This window comes from Cyrtonyx montezumae, unplaced genomic scaffold, assembly GCF_038088225.1.
Source record: "Cyrtonyx montezumae isolate F1298 unplaced genomic scaffold, pur_monq_1.0 scaffold_1, whole genome shotgun sequence".
In the NCBI taxonomy this organism is placed as follows: domain Eukaryota; kingdom Metazoa; phylum Chordata; class Aves; order Galliformes; family Odontophoridae; genus Cyrtonyx; species Cyrtonyx montezumae.
Window position 1 is genome coordinate 16,095,275 of NW_027071825.1, and position 22,101 is coordinate 16,117,375.

Below are 22,101 nucleotides of genomic sequence, written 5' to 3' on the forward strand. Positions count from 1 at the left end.
TTATTCTACAAATAAGTCGTGTGAAAGTCAAACCACCGCACCCTAAGATAATATGGAATGAATGGACCATTTCTAGCCTTGAGGGAGGAGACCTTTGCAAGTCCAGTACTTGCAGGTATAAACCATTTCCTATTAACTTCAAAGTATCTTCTGTTCAGTGACTGTACTTCCTACCCTCCAGCAGAAGCCTTTTTTCTGTTTTGTTTTTTTCCTCCTGCTGCAAGGAGCCTAGGTGAATTAGTACAGCCAATCTGCACTCTGTGGCAAGAAAGAAAGCATTTTCCATTTAGGAATAAAGTTCTGCTACTGGTGTCTAATGAACTCAGGCCACAGACCAGCAGAAATGCAGATCTGGATATCTCATTACATACTGTGTCTTTTGAGTTCTCCGAGTGATGGTATGAAGGTTATAGGCCAAAGGAGAGGCAGTGTTAAATATCTGTAGTTCCTCATTTGCCTTGAGAAAAGGGCAGGGATTTTGTGAACTTTGAAGGATCTCCAGTCATAATCTCACAGTCACGTAGAGGGAAATGAACTCTGCTATGAAGGAGCTGCATTCCTTTCTTGTTAAGTCACTGTCACTCACTCCCAGGAGATTTTTACTAGGCTGTTAGGCTAAATCCTGTGGAAAAGAAAGAACTTGGATTGCAACAGACAGCACTTCTGCATTACCCTAACATGGGCTGTGACGGAGGTGATTTGGGAGTAATTGCTGTGCCCTCTCTTCTTTAATAATGGTAGCATAACAAATGAGACAGAGTCTTCCATGTACCTTTAAGAAAAAATATTTATTTATAAAAATACACTGGGATCAGTTTGAGAAGTGTGGCAATAAATACAGTTCAAGGAAGAAAAGCATTTCTACATGGATATATTATGGCACAATAAAAGGTAAATGCACCATCAGACATGGGACTCCCATTGGCTCAAGACTTTGTACAAGCTCCCTTTTTAGTAAGACAGCTGTTCCTAAGAGTTTGGTCAGTGTGGATAATGGAATGAATACGAAATCACAAATGCACACATCTAATTAAGGATTTACCATTAGCAAACAATACCTTAAAAACGTAATAATGATATTTAAATCACTCATGTGATATCTTAGACTTAATTGGCAAAGACCACATTTAACTGGTGAGCATTAAATTCCTTGATATCATCTGAAAAACAGAAAAGCTGTAACTATGTAAAATGAAGGCTTAATGTGGTATGTAAAAACCTACTTAAGTAGATTGTAAAAATGCATAGCTCCTTATTAGAAGACCTGGCTGTACAAGAGCACTCCCCCTTTCACAGTATTCCTTTTTACTTCATATGCAGTTTTATTGGTTATGCTGTAGACTACAACTGTTACAGCACTAAAGGCAACTAGACAGGGAAAGGGCAGAGAAAGAAAAGAGGAATGTATGTAAGGCAGTATTTCTTTAGGTACATTAAGTATAGTCTGTAGGAAAGACAGGTAACAATTCCACAAGGCTAGTTTCGTTCTTACTGAATAAAATAATGGACTAATACTGAACTTCAGATGCAAATCTAGTAATCAATGCCTTGGTCACTGTACTGACCATGGTAATCTCTTTGATAGTCATCTTGGTACTCCCCGTGATAGTCATCTGGGTATTCTGCCTGATAATCGCTATCGCTGATTTCTGACCCGTTAGTCCCGGTTCCTTGGCTGCCATTATGGATGATGGGTTCTGTCGGCGCAGCGCAGTACTTGGGGTCATACACTTGCCGTCCAAGCCCGTACACACTCATTCCCTTCTGTGAAGCTACTTTGTTGGTGCCCATTTGTAATGAAATAGTCGAGTTATCCAAAGGTTGCAATATGTGCTTCTGGTCATAGATGTCTCTTCTGGTACCTGGTGCCAGCATACCAGCCTAGTAAAACAGGATTGTAGATGCTGAGTAAGGTCTGGAGCTGTGATTATGAGGTTTATTATTACAACTTGTACAACTCGCTGGAAGTGCTGGGAACTAGGAATCTGAGTAACAGAACAGCAGCAAGTGTTCACTAGTTAAAAAAGATCCTGAAAGGTCAATTTAATGTCCCTCTTTAGAAAGAAAATACATTGAGGTGGTGCCCAAGATGTGATTATTATGTTTGGTTGGTACTGAAAAAAAGAGCTATAGTTTTCTTCTGATACGGTACTTTTAGAATTTTTATCTCACTGCTTTGTATCATTTTTATGCCTGAAGATCTCCAGCACAGAACACATCAGTCAATGATAAAACACTCAATTCTTCAATTACTGCACAGAAGTACAGCTGAATCGTACTCTCTTGCTGCTGCCAGCAAGACACTGCTGCTGCACACACTTCACTTGCCCAGCTGAGAGCTGTATCTGTTCTGGAAATGTCATGTGTAGTCATCCTTACCTGACTGGCTCCTTTGTTAGTGCCCATCTGTAAGCTGATTGTTGTCTGGTCAAATGGCTTATCAGTTTGCATTTTTGGATCGTAGAGGTGTCTTCTAGTGCCATAAGCAGTCATGCCCGCCTGACTGGCACACTTATTTGTGCCCATCTTTATTGGGAGAAGGAAGAGGTGGACAGAAAAAGTGATTTATCTGCACAGCAAGACAGTGTAAGGAAACAAGTACAGTTGTAGCTGTGATGGCTGACAGAAAAAGCAGTTGTGTGTTTTTCTCATCTAACTTGATCACGACCTGTAATAAGTTACCACTTCTCCACGATGAGCTTCAAAAGGAGAAGTAAAGCTGACTGTCATCCCGAGGCATTTCAGTGACTGGCACTTGCCCAACTGCATATGCAGTAAGAAACAGATGTGTGTATCAAAATACAATCAGCTTCTACCCTGGGCAGTACAGACTCAGAGTCACTGCCAGAGCTTGTCTGCCACAGGAACTGTACAATCCTGTTCAGACTCCTTTTAAAGCTGCTGCCAGGGACCGAGATGATACTACTACTACTATTAGCTTATTCTTTTCCCCCTTACTCTTACTGCAGATTTAAAACAAACACAGAAACCTTCTAGATAGTCCTGAGTATGTAAAGCCAATCAGCTGCTTACAGGAATTAAAACCTCACATCTCTTTTCATGATACAAATATATTGTAAACAGTGCTATTTTTTTTTTACATTAAAATTTTCCCTGCTAATTAAAACAAAGTTGTTCTCAAATGTAACTGCAAATGAGAATTTCATACTTACCTGTAGGCCAATTACACTTTGACCAGCTTTTAGTTTTCCTGCATCAAAACTTCGTGCTTGTTTCTCAGCATATTTGACACCAATATCAATTGTAGTATGAAAGCCTTTGGTTTTTGCCTATTAAGCAAAAAGGAAAATAGAATATTCAGTATTAAGCAAAGCTCCTGTGACTGAAACACTGCCTTTACAGCCTGTGTGAAGTCCTAGGCTGACAGACAGGCTGCCTTTGTACCTGGTCCTGGGCTTTCAGGTGATGCCACAAGCAGGGTTATCTCATGAGAAACTGTGTCAGGGGTGGGAGGAGATAACCATTTCTGCCACCATTTGAACATGCACTCTGAAGCTCCCTACATATCTTTGTCAGCATGAGAAGGATAATCTGTAGGGATTAACATTCTTGTGAGCCTCCCTGGTTCAGGTCACAAATCCTAACTCTTAACTCCAAGGCTCTGCTCAAGGCAGAAGGAGGCAGGACACAGCTATCATCTCAGGAATGACTTCTGCAGTTTTTCAGACTCACGATACTACCTGTCCCCTCTCGATAGGTTGGACTTCTGGCAGCGCCAGGGGTACAAATACTTACCAGCCCTGCTAGTGCCACGAGAGTAGTCTGTACTTGAGTCATATTTCCATTTTCAAAAAGATCATTGGCTTCAAAAATATCATGTGGCTTCATGCCATAGACTTGGATGGCTTTGATAAAATTCCCAATGTTCTCCAGCTAAACAGAAAAAAAAAAAAAAAGCCAGTTTTCTACTCAGTCTTTCAATTCAGAAACTAACTAACTCATTAGAAATGGAACTTCTTGGTACTGGCTTTTGTTTGCCTTTCTTACACACATTCTTCGCCTTGCGGAGATGAAATATAGAACAGTTGGCATGGTTAAGAGTAACTGCTGAAGAGTTTGAGATTACTTTTGTTAGTTTTAATGTGGACTTCAGAAATCAGACTCAGTTTGTCTATCAGCATCTCTCCATCAGTATCTGTTGGAGGGGTGCTTTGATGACAAAACTGTGTCAATTCCGAGAGAAACCCTAATTCAAAACTTCAAGAGTTGATTTTGAGTAAGATAATTAAAAACACAGCCATGTGGGTAGTAAGAACGTTTACTCTAGTCTGAAGGTACTGACTTGCTCATCTACTTGGACAAATTCAGACAAGCTTTTGGGTTTTATTAGCACTGTGTGCTGTAAAACCTGGAAAGTAATACAGAGTATTCAAGTAAGGACTATCACCTTTCCTTCTGGAGTCATGAGAGATATTAAAATCCTCCACTGCATTTATTAGTATTCAATGCCAATAAAAACAAGAGACTGACACAGCAGCAGCATTAAGTTAGACTCAACAACAGTAAAGGCTGCAACCCTTCCAAGACGTGTTCTAAAGGCACAATGCTTTCAACAGTCACACAGGGATTTAAAAAAAAGTGCAAAGGCCACCCACAGAAATCAAATCTGGATGTACTGCAATCCAATAGCCAGTGCATTTAGTAGTTTTTTCTGAGTTTTGTTGCGACAGGATGCTGTTCCCCATGACCCCTAGGGGTTTCCCAGGAGGATGCTGCACACAGTGACCTTGTATGTCCAGGTACAGGCAAGCTGCTGACATACAGCCTGCAGAACTGCCCAGGGGGAATGTGCTAGCTGTCATTTCATTAGAAGTTAGGTGTTCTTATTTGGTTGCTTGTTTTCATTTTGTTGTACTGTCTTTACACTTGGAAAAGGCCTTGCTATACGGCTCTATGTTCTTCCTCCATCTGAGACTTGATTTACTAGCTAAGGCATTACTACTAATTATGTGTGATCAGCTGCCACTTGCGAGCCATCTTAGCTATGAGAACTGCTTTCTATTCAATGCTGTTCACATACACAGTAACCTTGCTCACTTGTTGTGCATCTTGTTACACGCAAACAAAACTTGATGCTGTCAGGATTTAAGGCACAGATATTCACAGGAAATTTGTTAATGGAAAAGAACTGTTTGGGGGTTGGAGGGGTTAGAGGTATAGTTTTGGGTTGGTTTTCTGTTTTACCTGGTGCCAATTTAGTTTTGATTGATTAATTTTCTTCACTGATCCTGGCTGCAGCTTATTTATAAGCCTAGGGAGGTGGAAAAAAAAGGGAAACGCTTAAACAAAGTATTTCATTCTTGTACCATCTCTGCAGGCATTATATAATCTTTTCAATTATACTTCATCAGTTGCATTAGTTTAATCAGAACGATTAGGTTTTTTATTTATACAGAGTGCTTAGCTCAGACCTTGCTGTGACACGTCTAACAGACAGCTCACTGTTAGAGCTGCTGTGTGCCATTTCATTATTATAAAAAAGAGCTTCACCATTACATTTAGAATTAGAAATCTTTGCAGAACCATAAATGAGATTTGAGTAAAGTTCTGATTCTTCTCCACAATTTCTAAGAAGCTGTCTCCCACCCTACTGATGTCTATCTTTAATTCCCATTGTTGATGTGTTTGAAGGGGACTCTGCAGCATGCAGATAGACTTTCTGAAAACAGAGAAAACTGATGAAGTAAGGTTACTTAATAAATGCTTACTCGCATATGATGATGCCATCTTTTAGGCCCTGCTGAAAGTTTGCACCAATGCTCATGCCTGTAACCTCTTCTATCCAGTTCCGCAGGTCCTCCTCTATCTGGGGATCATACTTCAGGGCAATCTGTAACACAAGCAGTAACAAAGTTACTTCACAAGAAAAAAATGTGACTCCTTCCCCCAAGTGTTTCAGAGTTCTAGCATCTACCTAAGCACTGTTTTTCAGATATCAGGCTACAGGTGTCTTTATTCCTTTTACTGTCATGTTTATGGCTTTACTAAATGTTTATTTGTAAATGCTCCTTTGAAGCACTTGAACAGTTCTTCCCACTGTAAGATTTGCTAGAACTTAAGTATAATCTTTAGACAGCTGCAGAGGGATAATGACCTTTTTGGAAAAGTATTTTACACATAAGTTGTACTTCAGCAGCAAGCAAAAACTGAAACAGTAGTTTATGTAAATAAGAATTCTAGATTTGCAAACCATCGGTACTACTGCTTCAATACAGATTTCCAGATGGGAACTAACACATAATAGATTTGATGTTATTTACGAGAAGATTATAGTGGATTTTCTACTTTAGCGAGATTATGACCAGTGGAGATGGATTGTTAGGTTATCCCCATTGCCACAACATCAGCAGTTATCTTGCAGGAGACCTGGGGGTTGTGCGTAGTGGCAGGGTTTTCTTTTGTTGGTTTATTGTTGGTTTTCTTCAAGATAAGAATCATATTCCCTGTCGTATCTCTTTTCTTTGGGTTTGCTGGAGGACTCAAATGGAATAAGCAGTGATCTTGTGTCTTAATGGCAAAGGTACTGCAAAGCACTATTATGTTACAGAGAAAATCTGCAACAGTCTTTGAAATTCGAGGCGTCAGAGGCCAAGAGCTGTTAGCAAGCTGACTTTAAAAACTCCTTTCTCAGACACTCAAGAGCTCACCACTCAGCATGTCAGGTGGTGCTGCACATGCTGCAGGTCAGTGGGAAGCAGCACGCTCCAGCCATGCCAGCAGGGACCAGCTCAGCTCTGCCCTTTGTTCCCTGCTCCACCCAAAGGATGCTGAAAAGCAGCTCAAACTCTGGCAATGTTCCCAACACAGACAAGTCAGAGAAAAGGGTTTTCATCACTGCAAGTGATGTCAGTCCCATGTAACTTGCTCCTTTTTGTGCTAGCAGAACAAATTATCCAAGCACAAGATTTTATGGCACAACTAACCTCCATGGGTGCAGAGGTTGGCAGCACATCTCTATGTCCATTCGTCAGTCCCATATGGCACAGCAAGCAAAGCTGGGGACGAGCAAGCTGCCTCACACTGCACCCACAGTGATCCTCTGCGACAGCCCTGCTGGCCACTGCTTAGTTCCTCATGGGAAGCTTGGCTGAAGCCAGTCACGTGCAGACCTGAATTTTAAGACTTGATGCAGTCTGTCTTAGACTTGGGCCTGGAAAAGCTGGGTATCTGCAGCCATTTTATACTGCAGGAGATTGCAGTTGCAGCCTATGTGAATTACTTGGATTGAGGCAATTACTGCATCTTGGCTAGCATTCCTAATCCCCAGCTCCAGACCAACCACACCAAAAATCACACAGTATGCCATTCTCTGCTTTCTTTCAAGGGAACGGAAAATTCCTATATCTCTGGCTTGACTTCAGAAATTTATGTGAGCAACGCTTAATTTTCCTTTTCCTTGAACTATCTGCAGTAGTGCGCTGCTGTGGTGCCTCAGTTATAGATCAGGATATTTCCCTTATTGATCACTGTGTAGAACTCTGTGCAGCATTCTGTACAAGCTCAGAGTACCTGAGTGCTTAGGGCAATGGTGGTCTGACTTCCTTGAGCTCTCACTTTCCTCATAGAAGAGAAGAAAGCTCAGGTAATAAGTACTGCCTACTGTAAGGAAAGTGATTGTGTTTCATTTTTTTTATACCCTTCTGAAATAAAAAGGTGAGAAATGGACTAGAAAAGTTAACTGTTAAACTGACAGCTCAACAGGGAAAGCCACCATGCCTTTGTCTTTTTTTATTTTCATGTTTTAAGAAGATAGCCCTCTTGCTCTTTCCTGAAGTTCAGTGCCAGAAGCAGTGCTACCACAGTTTTAGTGATTCTAATGGTACAGAGTGTGTAGCCCCTCTTGCGAGGGGCCCCAGGCAGAAAGATTCATTGCCTTGAAAATGGCGATGAGGAAGCTGATAATTTTCCTTCTCCTTCCTACCCTGGCAATCAGCTCACAAACTATTTTCACAGTTATTTTTGTTTCCTATGGAAACACGGCGTGTGCGATCACACCCTGAATCTGTCTTCCCAGTAACATCTGCGTGAGTTCTGCCAAACTCACAGATGAGCTGCAGTCGTGGACATAACTGAAGCTTTGTTTCTTTGCTTTTTTTTTTTTGTTTGTTTGTTTGAAGTATTTGGGCAAAGATCCCCAAAGTCTAAAACATAGCATCATATTGTTATTCCACACTGAAGAATCTGCAGAGACCCTACTGAAGTGCCCAGACAAAAGCTGAAGTTCGATGCACAAACACAGGCAAGGTACTGCAACGCCAAGTTTAGAACAAGAAAGAACTCGTACGAAGGTCAGAGCACGGTGTGCCCTGATATTCAGTTAGCAGAGAGCAGGCAGATGGGGCTGGCTGTGTGTGTGGAGACAGTTTGTGCCACGTGATGATCACAGCTGTGACACGCACACGGGTCAGAGAGGGGCCGGAGCCGGCCAGTGTCCATTAATTATGGTTAGAAATGTAATGAATGTTATGCGAGCTGAGAATTCAGGTGATTTCTGTTTCGTTTAGCTTCAGATGATGCTAAGTGATGGTTAAGCCCTCCTGCAGCTGGGATTGTCTTCATTTCCTCTTTTTAAGTGAGGAAATCACCAGCGCATAGAAGTGATGTTGCAGGAGGGTAAATCGGTGCTGGTGGCACCAAGCGACTCGCTTTAAAGATCCCTTCTCTCCTCCCTCCTCCAGTTTTCAATAAATAAAAATGGAAGTCCATCAGAGTGAGTCCCACCAGCTCTTCTGCACGTGTGGCTGTCTTTGTAAATGTATGAAGGGGAAAAATGGCAAAAAAATTCCTCTTTTAATATCAAGTACATTTCATATTTGAGATTACAAAAGAGAGAAGTACTAAAAGACCACACCCCCAGTGCTTGAGCTGCTTGGAAGGAATTGGATGGAATTTCATCCCCTCTCTTGAAAGATATTTACTTTGTCAAAGTACATCACATGTATTTAAGTCCTCAGTTTTTCAAGAAGTTTTAAAGTATCTTGGTATCACTACTGTGCTTATCTACAGATGGGGGGGGAAATCACACGAGGAAACTTGCACTTTTGGCACCAAAAACATTACTATGTAGTCTGCACGTTTTCTGAACTGCCTTCAGTACAGTGCAGTTTGACTTAAACATGGCAAAGGGTTTGATGTCTTTAATAGGTGGGCAGCTAGGTTACTAAATGTCAAGTAGTGATAGGTTCTCTGTGAACTGCACTTCATGTGTGTGGAAAAGATAAAGATGTGGAAACTTTAGCATCCAGGCTAAGCATGTGACAAGAGGGGTTAAGCTGAGCTGGGCAGGTGCTGGGTCAGTGCTCCTGGAAGGGAGGTGTTCTGCGTGCTTTGGGTTCTTAGCTCTTTTTTACTCCTGATGAACAGTTAGAAGTTATGTAACACTAAACTAGGGAATACTTCATATTTTCCATGTATGTATCAGTTGTTCCAGTATTTCTCTGATTGTTATCTGTGAGGGGAAATTTGGAAGCTTTGTTATAAATGAAATATTATGGCTTTTTCCATTACTACTATTCAGAATGCCATCATTTGATCCTTTTTAATGCTGAACTTTCATGGTGGACACTTATATCTTGTATGTCTGCAAAAGAAAACACCTTCTAGCAAAATGAAAGCAGTAGCTGAGCAGCTCATTTCAAAGTATTCATCATCAGAGCCATTGAAAAAATCTGCTGTTTCCGAACCCTGTAGAAAAGATCAAATTGTAGCAATGGATATAAAAGTTTAAAATCTGGTTTAAAAGCAGATAGCAGGATACCAACTGTAAATTTCTTTATTTTGCTCTGATATGTCTTGAAGGATGCATAAAGCTTTAAATGCTGCTACTTCTGTTGACACTTCTGAGGTACAGATTTAGTTGTTAGAAATCTTTCATGAAATCAAATTCTGGTCAAAGCCAGAAGTGCTCCATGGCTGTGGGAAGAAGTGATCAGGTGTCACCTGCCTGTTATAAGCTCCTGATTGCTAGGTCCAGTTCATAACGTGAAGAGTTAGCTTCAGTTTCAGTACAGCAAAAGCCATGTAAAATTTGTCAATTAATTAAAGACAAGATGTTTTCATTAATTTTAAGTAGAAATGTGATAGCTTCACAGTAGGCAGCCTTTGGAAGACTAGCATTATGTACTATCTTGCTACTGTAAGTCACAAGAAGAGGCAGCAGAAAAATTAGGCTCATACTGTCTTTTTGGATTGTCTTCATTTAATGCACAAAATAAGAAATTACTCATTTTCAACTCAAGCTGTATAGAGTACTTCAGTTACATCTCTGCAGAACAATCCCACTGTCTGAATTTTGGGGCAGGAGGCTGAAATCTGGAGAATTTCTCCAGGCTTTATGAGAACATTCTGAGCTTGTCTCTTTCGCACCAGCTGAGATCACAGACACTACCTTTCCTTTTTCGTGAGCTTCACGTGCTTTAATAAAGCATTAAAGTTGTATTAAGAATATAAATTTTAATTTACCATAAGCTGTTTCAGATGTTTATGTGTTTCTGCTGCTGCAGTGTCTGTGCTGTAGAGCCAGGACAGAAGACTGCCTCATCAGTGACACAGAGGAATAAGTAAAACACAGCTTTACTAAAACACTATGAAATTTAACTAAAATCTCTTCTTCTGACGTCTTTTATTAGAGATAAATTAAAGCAAGCACTTCCTTACTACCTAAAACTGATGTGCTTCAGTCTTACGGGTGGAAGTCTTTAGGCTTTTGTTTCCTAGATTTGTTTTTTCCTTTGTGGTGTAGAAGGAGCAGAACTGGCTTTAGAACTTAGGGCACCGGTAAGTCGCTCCTTCCTGCCTTTTACTAGGCAATTCCTGTTTCCAGTGCCAAGTTTCATCTTTGAATGTCACACACAGATAATGTTAAGCAGCCTGATACACAAACATTTATGCCAACATCCGCATTAGGCTCGAGTCCTCAAGTAAAACTTGATTTCTCTATAGACTTCACAATTCCTTAAATGTGGGATGAAATATTCCTTGGTGATAGCTTACACTGACACTTCTTGCAGCATTTGATACTACCCGTGCCTTCTTGTAATATGTTTGTTTTGGCAAACTGAGAATTCAGGACTCTTGAACTCTGATCTTCCCATCTTGTGCTGTTGACTTCTACAGTGTTCAAACCCTCCCCCCAAGTTTAATGCAAGACTAGTAATCATCACTTTATTTGTCAAGCATATGGATTCCTTGTGAAGGTAACTTGCCTTTGTTTCAAAGTTCAAGGGCCACAGGCAGATCATTACGGTTGCTCAATGTGCCGTAGCGTGCTGAGCTGGAGAGATGTCAGCCAGTATTTCGCACCATAAATGATCTCATATGGACTTTCAATTGTCCTTTTATACTAATCTTTTCCAAATTACACAGTACACGCTGTACATTAAAAACTACACCTGTGCCAAATCTCCAGTTTAAGAGTTCAGCTATCTTGCTGCTACTCTGGAAAAATACTGTAACACTTTTTCAAGATGAAGTTTAAACATACTGTGTAGCTTTTTACAGGTCACCCAGATAAACAAACACAAAACTAAATAAGTTAGCAAGCAATTATGAAGGATAAAGTCACCTATCATCTTACAATAGCCAGCAAATGCTTCTGAAGCATTCCCTTATGCTGCACAGCCAGCACACAGCATGCTGTGTCTCCGGTACCAGAGGCACCTGAAGAAACTGATCTTAGGTTGAAGTTACAATGATAAAAGTGGGTGCTTGCTCAAGTGGGAGTGAGGCAGACAATAGCACTGATCCCAAATGATTCTGCAGCATTCCAGCTCCTTGCATCTGAGCTCCTGTGTTCTATTCTTCATTTTTTGTTCCATAACATGTTTCCAGATCTCACTTTTTTAAAAAAAGGTTGTCTAGTTTTACTTTTTTTAATTATACATCTGAGTAGCAGTTGATGTTCTGTAGTGTAAATAGGCCACCATACATACTTGAACTTCAAAGCTAAAGGAGTGTAATACTTCTGGCTGGAGTGACTAAGTGTGCCAACATAGAGGTTTAGTCATAGGATATAAAAGAGCATAATCTTTAAATTGAGACATAGCACCTATGGCAGTGGGAAAATTGAAGTTACCATTTTACCAAAAGTGGGACAGAAGAAGCAGTGAGAGGAGCTCACCCTCAACTACAGCATCTTGGCATTTGATCTACCACCAACCCAATGAACATTCAGCATAAGGTCAAATTAAAATTCCCTATTAGTTTCATGTCTGTTGACCAAGACTACGTGTGAGAACAGATATTGCACAATTGTGCATAAGAAACCCAAAGGTGAAAGGAAATGCAGAAATCCAGACAAAAACCAAAGATAAATACTGATAAAGAAAAGCTGCCATTAAGTATGCCTGGCTGGTTGAATATCAGTATTTTTCTGTCGTTATGGATTGTTTACAGAAAAGCACCATATCACTAGATCCCACCACTTCCTAGTATATTTTGTACAGCTGTATCCATTTTGCTCAATATTAAATAGTATTTTTTGTTATTTGTAGCATAGTTGATAACTCACCAATATTTCACTGTTTTCTCTGTAAATCAGAACAATCCTTAAAAGAGGGGGCTGAGAATTAGTCCAAATTCCCTGGCATTACTTCCATGTGCAGCAGCTTAAGCTCTGCAAAGTAAGAGCAAGTCATGCTGCACAGTTTCCATTCAATTCCTGCCCAAGGCACCTGTGGGCACGCAGGGCTTTTGTTGCCAGAGCAGCAGGCAGGAAGAACTCTGCGTTCTGCTCCATGGCTGCGTGGTAGGACTTCATGCCTGCTCACAAACCAGTCAAGGTGTTCCCACATCTCTCCTCAGACTGCTCTAACAGCTTAGATTTGTGCCTGCCCTCAGACTGAACTGGTTCCCCATCGCGTTGTGCTGTTGGATTACTGCAGCTTTCTCTCCCATTCCCATTTGTTTTCAGTTTTTCCTCACATTCCCATTATCTTTTCCTGTAATAGTCACAGCTCTGTGTGACTTACTCAGACATCAGCTCTACTTCTAATTGCAGCAACATCTGCTCCTGTCACCATACATTCCTCTTGATACTGAGTGCCTTCGCATTGCATTATGTACTCTGTATATTGCTGAATACTTAAATCATGTTCTGCAAAGAAACTTTCAGTAATATTCAGTACCCATTATTTGAAATAATTTGAAATAATGGTAGGTTGAGGTTGGATATTAGGAAAAATTTCAAGAAGCATTCAGATGTTGTACTAGGGGACGTGGTGTAGCGGGGAAATGGTGGTGGGAAGTGGATGGTCGGACTGGATGATTTTAGAGGTCTATCCACCTTTGTTGATTCGATGATTTTATGAAATTGCTGCCGTTTTCATTATACAGGAAGCCCAAGAATATAAAGTTTCAGGTCCAGGCAGCCCCAGTGTGCTCCTGAGTGGGCTCACCAAGGCACCAACAACAAATATTCATTGGGAAAATAGGTGTTTCTCTACCATCTGTGCTGGGACAAAGATCCCAGCAGGTGACAGCCAGGAAACACTGATCTGAAATGGCTTGTTTACTTCTCTAGAGACAGAAATATTCTTAAATGGAAATTATCTATTTTATAAAGAAAATTACCCTAACTATACTTATTTTAATTCGTTACTTACTCTTCTTGCATCCAACTGAATTTGTATCTCTATCCAAATCCATCTGTACTCACATCATATGTACACAATATTGTGGGTTGGAATCAGCAAAGCATCCAAATGAAGATTAGGCTAGATACATGCTTAACTGATCACCCTAGATGCTTGAGACTAGTGTACAAAAAGCATTAAAAAGTTAAAGACTGTTAGCAGCCAAAGTCTTTATGAAAATACCTACAGATCTGTCTGAATAAGCAGAACAAATTTGATTTATTTCTGCAGTTTCTTCCTGGCCAACTGATATAAATCTACCATGAGCAGAGATACTCTGCACCAAAACCAGGCAGTTATCGCTCCTCTCCTACCACGTAACACATTTCATTTTACAGTCGCTGTCACTGGGAGCTTCCTGCTAACTCCTTTTGCCCAGAGTGTCTGGCACAGATCATACAAGCTCGTTACTGCCACAGGGTATCAGCAGTTAGGGCTGCTGGGGCGGGGGGGATGCACATATGCACTGCATCCAGAACTGTGTACTGCAATGTAAGCTGCAGTTTCACTGCAGTGAATTCAGGAAAGCAGTGCAGGTTCAGAATACAAGAAGCACCGAGTGTTGTATTACAAATGACATGTAAGAGATCCCAACCCTAATATCTTTAAGGTTCCATCCTTCTTCTGTAGAACAAAATGCTCAAGTGCCCTGACTGAATTCTACCTTTGTTGGTCACATTTTGCTCTAATTCTTTCCTATCCATCAGAAGACCAGCTCTTTGTCTCCAATGTTTAATCTTACTGCTTTCTTATTGTTACAGAAACTGTAATGTTCTTTCAAAAAGAGGTGCCTTTCCATACAGAAACCATTTTCATGCCATCGCTTATTAACAGTGAAAGGCAGTTCTCAGGACAGGTCATAAAAAAGAGACAACAGTCTTCTATTTTCTAAGAAAGTTACCTGTACTCTGCTTTTGTTGGATGTGATTACTACAGAATTTTACAAGGTGAAGGGACAGCTTCTTGCAAAAATAAGCAACTGTCTGGTGATATAGGTCTGAATTACACATGCTTCACTGGCTTAACGCATGTGATACAGCCTGACTTCAGGTAGCAGGAGCGTGGTTAGGAACTGGGGCAGCTCCCAGCTTTCCTGGCAGTGGGAACCACAGCACGCAGCCATAGCCCTGCACTGCTGCAGGAAGGGCTCTGCAGGGCTCCCCGCTCACTGCCAGGGCAGAGCTGCCTCTGATCGAGCACCCAGGAGCAAGCAAATGCTGCCTGTATCTGGTTTTTTTCTGCACCTTGTCTCTTGCTTGCAAGACTTCTAGTGTTCGGTCAATTGATCAGAGGCACCAGGAAAGTACCTCTCAATGAAGTTAGTCTCATTCAGGCGTAACCAGGAATAAATTCAAAGTATCTGTAAATATGAGGCTGTAGCCCTAGAAATATTGACAGGAAAACACTGTAGCAAGAAAGAGCTTTCTTGGCAGGGAAGGCAAGTGAAGTTTTCCTAAGAGTGATGTCCGAGCTGGGGAGGTTAGCCTGCAATCACGCTGTGCTCCTGCAGCCCTCAGTGCAGTAGCTCAGATCCCAGCCTCATGAAAGCCTTTCAGAACAGCAAGAAAACTATGGCAAGGAGATGCCAGAACTGTGTCTGCCTCAGGGGGAGAGAAGGCTTTTATAAAGGCAGCAGGGAGCTGTCGTTAGGTCTGCTCAAAGCTACTCAACTCAGGACTACTCTAAGAAAAAAAACAAGAGGTTGGCAGAGTTTGGGATTTATCTATTTGTTCGTTTTAAGAAAACAAGAACCTGGAACTACCTACCTGAAGGAAGCCACAGCCACTGAGGAGGAACAGTAAGTAATTCAATGCAACTAAATGGAAACAACATACATTACTGAGGCAATGCTGCAAACCAAAAATATTTACCAGAAGGGAATGCTGCTGCTGGATACAGCTCTACAAGTTAACAGTTGTTTAGAATCAAAGAGTTACGAAAAGCATTTTTTAGCGAAAGAGTCCCTCTTAGAGAGAAAAGAAGGATTTTCACATGATCTCACTTAGAAAAAATCTGTTTCAAATTGCCCTACGTGTCCTGGCCTCGGGCCCATTTTTACTGAAGGCCTTTCCTGTACCATTCCGTAGGGGATGGGAATCTCTAAAAGTTTTCCTTAAAAGGATGTGTCAGATGCACAGTGTATATGGTGTTACAGAGCTACAGAAGCCAGCAGCTCTGAATACAGAGAACTTTCTATCCTTTACTCTCCAAGGCAAATCATAGCCCAAGAAAAGGCCTCTGAATTAATATTCTTACAGAGGGAGGTGAGGTGAAAAACCCACTGATGTGCCACTGCCCTGAAACAACGCACGCATAGATCCACCCACCTCCTAAGAGTAATGACACAAAAAGAAACCAAAATCATTTGTACATTTTAAACAAGCACGTGTCACTGAAATGCAACTTAAATTTTCTATTTTCTGAGACTTCTAATCCCATTTAATCATCATGACTCTGCAGGTTTGATTTGCTGTCCTCAGAGGTGTTCTAGCTGTAGAAGGTGTGCTGTGAGCTTGCACATACAGAATGCAGAACTTCACAGCAAGCTTTGTATTTTTCTATCACCAATGGAAGTTATACTAAGAAGTTGATGGATCCGCCAGATAAGGTTGCTGTAATATACTCTATAAACATACGGAGCTGTGGCACTGAAGGTGCAGCTGAAGTGCTGCCTCAGCTTCAGCAGGACACAAGCTCCCAGCGAGCACCCCGCTGCTGGTTCCTGCAGCCTGCCCAGCTCCACCTTGGCCTGCTGCTCAGGAGCTGAACCCCAGCTGTGTGCTGCCAGTCATCGCCTTCCTCCCTGAAATGATGGGGTAAGCCAAGACATGCTTGCGAAATCACAGCCATGGTGTAGGGCTTTACACCCAACAGTGATACTAGGCTTGTGACTCAAGAGCTCCTGCTGGACGCTGTTCCAGACAAGCTGTAAAACGCATCAGGGCTCCAAGAGGCAGCTGTCAATGTGACGACGACATGCCAAGGATCACTGGGGACTTACACCACGGAAGTAAACGACCGTTAGGTCATCCATCGTTTACAGCAATGACTGCCGGTTGTCACAGGGCAGCTGCCTGCTGGCCTGTCTGCACAGCCAGCAGCAATGCCACGTGCAGGGCAGCTCTGGGGGCAGAGAGCAGACACTGGGCGGCCAGGTGCTCACCTCCCAGTCAGCTAGCAATGGAAATGCTTCCATGGCAAAGCATGTGCTACCAGAAAGAGATGTAAGTACAGACTGTCAGTGCCACAGGTGTCCCTGCAATAGGTTTGTGCCTGTTAGCAGGCCTGCTTATTGCTGTGCTGGTGTTAACACTGCTGTGGGAAACCTTCACTTGATATGTGCTCAGCTGAGCAGCCCTGCCTGTGCTGGTGAGCAGGGGAACAGACAGTAATCAGATGCATGGAGACAGAGCCACGGACAGACAGCAAAAGGTGCGAATGAATAGGGACAGCACAGTGAAGAGCCTCCACTGCCAGAAGGCCTTCCTACTTTAAAACATCTAAACTAAGCATGTAACTATGGGCACTAATGCCACTGTAATTGGTGTGAGAACTCTGTACACCCTGCGTGCTCAGAAACATGAGGGCTTTCTGTCCAGAAAGGGGCAAATGTGTGGCTTGGAAGTGAGGGGAAGAATGCCATTGTTTATTTAAAGTGGTACACAGAGCTGCTGCGCCAAATGTGGACTGATGGCTACCGAACAGCAATGGAACAACTGTGGGTTGAGAACAGTTTTGTATTGACTTCATTATCAAAAACACACCGTCAAGTGCCATTCTCTTCTTACACTGAGTGCATTTGATGTATCTTGTTGACAGATTTCTTCTCTAAATGGAAATTTTCAGTGGTCCTATCATCTTTCTACGTTACAATTATAAAGGAGGTTTGGGAACAGATATAAAAAAAATGGACATACTTGAAGATTAGCACTCTGAGATTTCTGGAAGAAAAACAATACAAAAGGAAGTTATGAGCAGTTCATTTGAACGGCAGATCTGTTACTAAAGCCTGAATGCAGCTGGAAAAATTTCACAGTTCTCTGGAAAAACAGACAGAGATTGGGCACAAAGAAAAACACCGCAGTCCTACGCACGGTAAGCCTGATAGTTAGCTAGTAAATGTTCCCTTCAAGCTCTAGAAGCAACTGTCAGAAACCATGAATTGGGGCAAAATGGAGTTTGGTGCTTGATCCCTTAATGCTCTTTTGCTGCTTCCTCAATCTCAGCATATCTATTTCTATTTCTGGGAGTTAGCATCAAAATACCAGGTTTTTCATTTACTCTGCAGACAGCAAACTGTGAAAATATATGTAATATGGAAAAGGTCACAGCATCTGATTTTATTCTAAACTAAACACCTGTATTTAGTTCAGAACTTGTACATTAAAGCTATTATTTAAAATAATTTAAAAGTCAGACTGCTCCACACAAGAGAATGGGAATGCAGAAACCCTATGCTCTCAGCACCACCTGTGCTCTGACAGCATAAATGCTCATTGCCCTGAACCTCATTACTGCCTTATCCTTCATTTTTATTATGTCATTCTAGATAATGTGAGTTGAAAAACATTTCAGCAGCAGCAAACATGCTTACAAAAGGCTTCTAAGAGTAACTCAGTGAGCAAAACTAGAGGTTTCTAGAAGAAAAATAGCGACTGCGAAGTGTCAAAGGGGAAAAATAAGTGAGCAGTTGAAACTGTTTTAATGGTTGCTTTTCAAGAAGGAAAAGGGTATTATTTCTTATGTTGAAAGGAAGGCTGTGAAGAGGAGGGAGAGGACCTTGCAGGCCAGCTACATGAAGACAGAGCTTCACCTAGCTATCACTGAATCCCTGAGGTAAAGAACCTGAAAGGTATAATCATCTGAACCTAGATCCCAGTTAAAATATTCGTTAAAATGTAACTCCTGGACAAAAAAATTAAATCTGTTTTTATTTGTCCTGTAGCAGATGAAACATCATACAAGAATTTTCTCCTCAGCAGTTTCAGGAGGTTAGTCATGCTACCTAGACCTGACTGGTGTCAAGGAGCTCAAGCATTGCTCTATACCAGACAGCTCCTGTTTGCCCTGAGAAGAACAGGATGGCATTTTGTTCCCAGGCTTCCCCTGCCTGCTGGCCCCTTCCCCTCATGCACTGCCAGCAGATGACCCATCAGGGATGAGCTGCAGTGAGTCGCTCCAGGTACTCTGGTCATCGAATGCTGGAAGTAGTCCTGACCTGGGCTGCTCTCTTGACGGTGACAGTGCAGAAGGAATGATGGAGACCAGACTCAGGAACAACCAATTGCCACGCCAGGTTTAACTCCACGTACACCTTTTCTGCCTATCCTCCCTTACACACGGACAGTGATGGAGCTGGCAGCGTACCAGAGGTGAGAGGAGGGTGCAGATAAGCAGTGCCTAGCTGTGTGCTCACGGGGGAAGGGCAGAATGGGAGGAAGCAGCTGAGCAACTCCACGCCTGCCCCTGCTGCTGTTTGCTCCCAGTCCTGCCCAGCAGGACAATGCCACGAAACCTTCTGCCACCCCCCTCCCCACCTCTGCTGTAACTTAGCTGTAAGCAGCTAACACAACATCAGCCTGCAGCTCTACCTAACACTGTTATCGTCTCAAGCTATGCTAACTGTGCGGTACTGCAGACACCGCCCTGCTTCTTAGTAAGAAAATTATTTATTGATATTATTATCCATTTAAATCAGAAAATTACTTGTTTGGGATCAAGTATCCTCTGCTATCTCACGTCAACAAGGAATGTGCTTCAAAGGGCTCACCCTGCTCTGCCCACTCCTGCAGACAGCTTCCTCCTGGCGGGCACCCAGCACAGATCCCATCCGCAGGGGTGGAGGGGAAGGAAAGCAGAGCAGGCACCTGGAGTCAGCCCAGGTAAGGAGCAAAACAACAGAGGGGTGGAGCCTCAAGAGGAAAAAAAAAAAATGCAAAAAAGCCCTGAACACCAAACTGAGCAAGGGTTTGATGATTCAAGATGGAATCTGGGATATAAATTTTAAAAATATCTTACATAGCATCAGGATGTGTTGTATTCATCTATCCAAAAACCACACCAAACAAAAGGTCTCTCTCAACACCAACACGATGCCAGATGGGGAACCGAAGAACAGAAACCAAAATCAACAGATCTTGTGCACTGCACCAACACTGCCAGTAGCTGTACAGTGGTTTCCATCAAGATCAGCATTTCAGAAAGCCTGAGTAAGACCAGTGCCAAAAAGGGTTAACTAGGAGCTGGAAAATGGATGTTGTTCTTCCAGTGTTTGATTTGTAACACTGCAGGAGTTTGAAAAAAGGAACTTCTGGTCTTCACAAAACTATTCGTGTCTGGTCCTCTTGACTGAGGGAAACAACTCAGGCAGGCACAGAGCCATGCGACACCAGCTAGGAGAGATGCGGTGTATCTGTTCATATCACAGTGCTTTGAAATTTGTTTTGTTACGGTAAGAGCAACATTCTCAGCATTCAAAGCTATTTTTTTCTGGATTGTCTTTAACAGCTGAGTTTGTCTGTCTTTCATGTGTGTAAACAACTTCTTGTGGCTGTTCAGCACTGATGTTTCCAGGATTGAAGAAGCCCGTGCACCAGAAATGGGAGCTGCCTACAGAGCCTCCCTCCCTACACCTGCACTGAGGGGAGCAATGAAAGGCATCGGCTGAAACCCACAGCAGACACCCTGCAGGGTGAAGAATGAGGCCTTTACCAGGGCGGAGCAGCTTCAAGCCCTCCATCAGCATCATGCTCCAGGAGCCCCTCTTGAGGCCCTACGGAAGCTGCTGACAATAAGAAATCGCAAGGAAGGACAAAGAACTTCCCACCCTGTCTTCCTGCGAGCACTGCTGTGAGACCTACATGATTCTGTCAGCGTGTTTTTAAAGTGGAACAGCGTTTACATTCTTCCCAGCACAAGGGCAGAAGCACACACCTTGCTGTCTGCTTGTGCTGCACAGGTGTGGCAGGGCTGGCGTGCAGCACTGCTGGGCTCTCTGGCAGACGTTTCCCCACACAGCAGCAGCCCACTGTGTAGCACAGCCGCACGGTGCAACGGGAGCAGCCCCGGCACAGCCCGCTGGGCACTCTACACACGTTGATGCTGCAGCTGGTACTTTCTGTTCTCCTTCCCCCTTCTTCTCAGCCACCAGCAAAGCAAGGTCAGGGAGCTGCCGAGGCTTGATGCTAGCTGTGTGGGAGATGACTGCTTATGAAGTTAAGCAGACACAGAGCACAACTCATCCCGAGGTGCCCACGGGCATCTTTCCTACGGTCCCCCAGCAGACGGCTGTTCAGCACAAGGCAGCGGTCCGCACAGACGGGTACTGAGATTGGGAACCTCCTGTTCCATAGAACGTGACAGAAACAAATCAAAGCGACCCCGTGCAGCAACACACAAAGGTGCGCGCGGAACCGCGACCAAAGAACGCACCGACGGGGCTGGCTTTCTGTTCCGCGTTTTAAACCACAGCGCCGGGCCCGGGCCCCGCAGACCCTCAGCCAGAACGGACCCATCGCAGCCGCCGCCCCCGCGCCTTTGTGCCCCCGGGCGGGGCGGGGCGGGCAGACAATGGGCGATCTGTGCGGCGCCGCCACCGATTGGCCCGCACCGCCCGTGCCCATGATGTCATGCGGGTGGAATGCGCGGCGCGGGGGGCGGCCCGGCTCGGCCCATCCGCGCCCACCGCCCTCGGCCCGGCTCGGCAGCGCCCCGAGGGCCGAGGCGCGGGGACGTGGAGCGGCCGCTCGTACGTACGCCTCGCGGCCCTGCCCCGACGACGCTCGGCGGCGCGGTGCCGGGCTCCGTCTGGCCGCCGCCGTGCTCCCCCGCGTGCGTGCGGCCGCGCTCCGCGCCCCGAGCCGCCGCCGGCGCGGACAAAGGCGGGCTCGCCCCGCGCTGCCGGTCCCTCCCGTACCTTGTTCTTGACCTCGGCGGAGAGCCCGTAGGAGGGTCCCTTGTTGAAGTGGGTCATGTCCGCGGTCTCCCCGCTGCCTGCGGGCGCTCGCTGCGGCGGGCTGAGGCGAGAGTCTGCCCGCGGCCGCGGAAAGTTCTAGTCCCTCCCTCGCGGCCCTGCCCCGCCGCCGTTGGGGCCGCCCGCGCGCCAATCGCGGCGCGGGGTGGGGGAGCCCCTCCCGGGACGGCCGGGGAGGGGGCGCCGGGCCCGCCCCGACACCGACGCACCGCGGGCGGGCGTCGCTCGGGGGGAGCGCACCGCGAGCGCCGGGGTCGGGAGACGTCAACGGGAAGGAATCCGCCGCCGTGGGCCGCGGCGCGGCCGGTAATGCCTACCACATGTGGGCCGGGACCGCTCCCGCTTAGGGGAAAGAACGCGGCGAGGGAAACGCGCGCCGTGAAAGTCGATGGGCGCTCTGGCGCTGCCGCTCCTCTCAAAGCGCGCGCTTCGTCCGTCCCGAAATAAAACGCCCCTGATTAGCAGCGGACAGAAGTA

At 44.2% G+C, this 22,101-nt stretch overlaps 1 protein-coding gene across 1 annotated transcript; it reads right to left on the reverse strand.

The window, feature by feature from the left end:
- Nucleotides 1-769: 769 nt before the first annotated feature.
- CNN3 (calponin 3) lies at nucleotides 770-21,714 on the reverse strand. Its single transcript, XM_065741944.1, has 7 exons — nucleotides 21,568-21,714; nucleotides 5,730-5,851; nucleotides 5,206-5,272; nucleotides 3,757-3,894; nucleotides 3,174-3,290; nucleotides 2,380-2,526; nucleotides 770-1,881 (listed from the first exon to the last, which is right to left on the reverse strand). The coding sequence occupies exons 1-7, from the start codon at nucleotides 21,622-21,624 to the stop codon at nucleotides 1,534-1,536; spliced, it is 996 nt and encodes a 331-aa protein (XP_065598016.1). The 5' UTR covers nucleotides 21,625-21,714; the 3' UTR covers nucleotides 770-1,533.
- Nucleotides 21,715-22,101: the final 387 nt, after the last annotated feature.